This window comes from Capsicum annuum, unplaced genomic scaffold (genome assembly GCF_002878395.1).
Source record: "Capsicum annuum cultivar UCD-10X-F1 unplaced genomic scaffold, UCD10Xv1.1 ctg78415, whole genome shotgun sequence".
In the NCBI taxonomy this organism is placed as follows: Eukaryota; Viridiplantae; Streptophyta; class Magnoliopsida; order Solanales; family Solanaceae; genus Capsicum; species Capsicum annuum.
Window position 1 is genome coordinate 1 of NW_025888905.1, and position 2,960 is coordinate 2,960.

Sequence of the window (2,960 nt, forward strand, 5' to 3'; positions counted from 1 at the left end):
CTCTATGATCTTCATGTTCCTAAATCCCGTTACGAATTTGAAATTGCTAAGCAGCATGCTGCTCTTAAAGCTCTGGAAGAACTTTCTGATAATTCAAGTTCTGCAATCACAAAAAGGAAAAAAGATAAAGAAAGAATTCAAGAATCTTTAGATCGGTTAACTATGGAGCTTCAGAGGCATGAAGAACATGTTACATCTGTTCGTAGACGCCTTATTCATGAAAAGGATACATGGCTGAGTTCCTGTCCTGATACTTTAAAGATCAACATGGAATTCCTTCAGCGGTGTATATTTCCACGCTGTACGTTCAGTATGCCAGACGCTGTTTATTGCGCTGTTTTTGTTAATACCCTTCATTCCCTTGGAACACCCTTCTTTAACACTGTGAACCACATAGACGTTTTGATATGTAAGACATTACAACCCATGATCTGTTGTTGCACGGAGTATGAAGTAGGCCGCCTAGGAAGATTTTTGTATGAGACGTTGAAGACTGCTTATTATTGGAAGGTACACTTCACTACATCTCTGTTGATACCTTCCATGGATTGAAGTAGTAGTTTGAATGGCAGTTTCTAATAATGTGCCGCTGTACTAGGTACCATTTTTGACTTTTTAAATTTTAAATTGAAGGGTGATGAATCAATTTATGAACGTGAGTGTGGAAACATGCCTGGTTTTGCAGTCTATTACAGATATCCAAACAGCCAGCGTGTTACGTATGGCCAATTTATTAAGGTTTGTCTGTGACATTTCATATTGATACAGTGGGAAAACATGAATGCAGTTCGAATTTGCAGGGATAAACTGAGCTCAGTTCCTTGCTTGTCCTTATTGTTATAATTTTGGAGAACCATTTCACTTTCAAAGATTTTTTCCTTGGGAGTATTTCTCAGTGGTAGAAAGTTATGAGTCTGTAAACAGTATGGATTATCATCCTAACACGCATAAATTTTTGATTCAATTTACCTCATTTCACTTTTTTTCTTCAAAAAGTCTATTCAAGATGTTCTCTTTTTCATGAGGTGGTCCTCCGTTTTTCTCTTTCCTCCACTTCTCTTTTTTTTCTTCATAATTTTTTATTTGCCTTGATTTTATATATTAGAATTGTGACTTTACACCTTTATCTCCTATTATATGTTACAAAAAAGCTATGATGCTCGATTTCCTTAACCCCACCTGTCATTCTTGTTTCCTGTGTGCTAAATACTCTTTGAGTACCTTTTTACTTAATAGTTGCTTTTCTGCTTAAGGTACACTGGAAGTGGAGTCAAAGAATCACGAGATTGCTCATACAGTGTCTGGAATCAACTGAGTACATGGAAATGAGAAATGCACTTATTTTATTAACGAAGATCTCTAGTGTCTTTCCAGTTACTCGAAAGAGTGGAATAAACCTTGAGAAGAGGGTATACTTGATATCAATTACAGGATTGTATCTTTCGAAGTCTAAAACATCAGGCTCATAGTTTTTGCTTTTATTTTTTGGTCTTGTTGTAGGTTGCCAAAATTAAATCTGATGAAAGAGAGGATCTCAAAGTATTGGCAACAGGGGTCGCAGCAGCTTTGGCATCTAGAAAGGTAAATCTTGGAATAAAGCTTGATTGTAGTTTTTAAGATGCCTGACTACAACAGTCCCAAAACCATATTATATGGTTTCTTAAGATCTCCACTTCCGTAACTTGGGAGTTTTGTTAGGTCTTTTGTATCACCTGATACTGTGGGTTTTTATTCTTTCTTTGTTATCATTTTCCTTATTGGCTGCCGAAAGCCTGATTTGAAATATTTATTACTAATTTTGTCCCGATTTGTCCCTAAAGATTAGCACTTATTATATGTAGACACCGCATGCTTTATGCTAATTTTGATTTTAGTGACATGCTATTTTTAGGACTTGATATGACCTCATGGAGATATAGGGCATGTCTGGTAGTCATTTTTTCTTTCTTAAATTCCGTTAAGTTCCTTGTTCAGTGAAACATCACCAAACAAATTTGAGCAGTAAGATTATATCTGTTTATGTTGTAATTACCCTGTATTTATAGATGCTGATTCAGGAACTTAGTTGATTGATATTTGCAATTTGTTTTTCCTTTTTTTTCCCAGCCATCATGGGTGACGGATGAAGAGTTTGGTATGGGTTACCTAGAACTAAAACTTGCAGCACCACCTGCTTCTAAGTCTTCGACTGTTAATTCAGTGGCTATACCAAATGGCAGTGGCCCCAGTGTTTCTCAAGGTGAGCCTGTGGCGCAAGGAAGAACTGTGGCAGCAGGAAGGGTAGCTGATGGCAAGTTGGATAGGCCAGACAGTTCTTTGCCAAAACCAGATCTAGGTTCGGTAAAACAGAAAGGCAGTCAATCAGTTAATGGGCTGGATGTTCAATCAGTTGTATCTGCTGCCCCGCAGTCTGATACTCCAAGTCAAAAACAGGTTGATGACTCTATGTGTAGACCATTGGAAGAGAGTACTATAAAAGCTGCTTCTAAAATGTCTGGAGAACTGGAGGTATGTTTCCTACAGTATTGTCCTGTCTAATACAATCTAATAGATGCTAATTTAGCTAAAATCTTTGTGGATGTGTGGTGGCAATGCTATTTGAATTTAAGAGTGTTATACTCCAGTATGGAGGTGAGAGGCTAGAGGCTGGTTATGGATGGTTTTAGGCGGGGTAGAGGTAGGCCGAAGAAATATTGGAGGGAAGTGATTAGGCATGATATGGAGCACTTAGAGCTTACGGAGGACATGACCCTTGATAGGAAGGTGTGGAGGATGAGGATTAGGGTAGAGAGTTAGTGGGTAGGAGTTCCTCTGTAGTAGTGGGGGAGAGTGCTTTCTTGGTGTCTGGAGTTTCTGGTTCGTGGTGATTTGGTAATGTCTATGATTTCGAATAGATAGTTTATAGTATTATCTCGTGGTTGTCTTGTTTCCTGTATTAGCTAGCGGTTTGTTATCCCATT

General features: G+C 38.1%; 1 protein-coding gene across 1 annotated transcript; it reads left to right on the plus strand.

The window, feature by feature from the left end:
* The first annotated feature begins 6 nt into the window (after positions 1–6).
* Positions 7–2,648, plus strand: LOC107855610 (THO complex subunit 2-like). Its single transcript, XM_047405425.1, has 5 exons — positions 7–510; positions 634–738; positions 1,254–1,409; positions 1,501–1,581; positions 2,107–2,648. Exons 1-5 carry the CDS (start codon positions 163–165, stop codon positions 2,536–2,538), a joined length of 1,122 nt encoding a protein of 373 aa, XP_047261381.1. The 5' UTR covers positions 7–162; the 3' UTR covers positions 2,539–2,648.
* Positions 2,649–2,960: the final 312 nt, after the last annotated feature.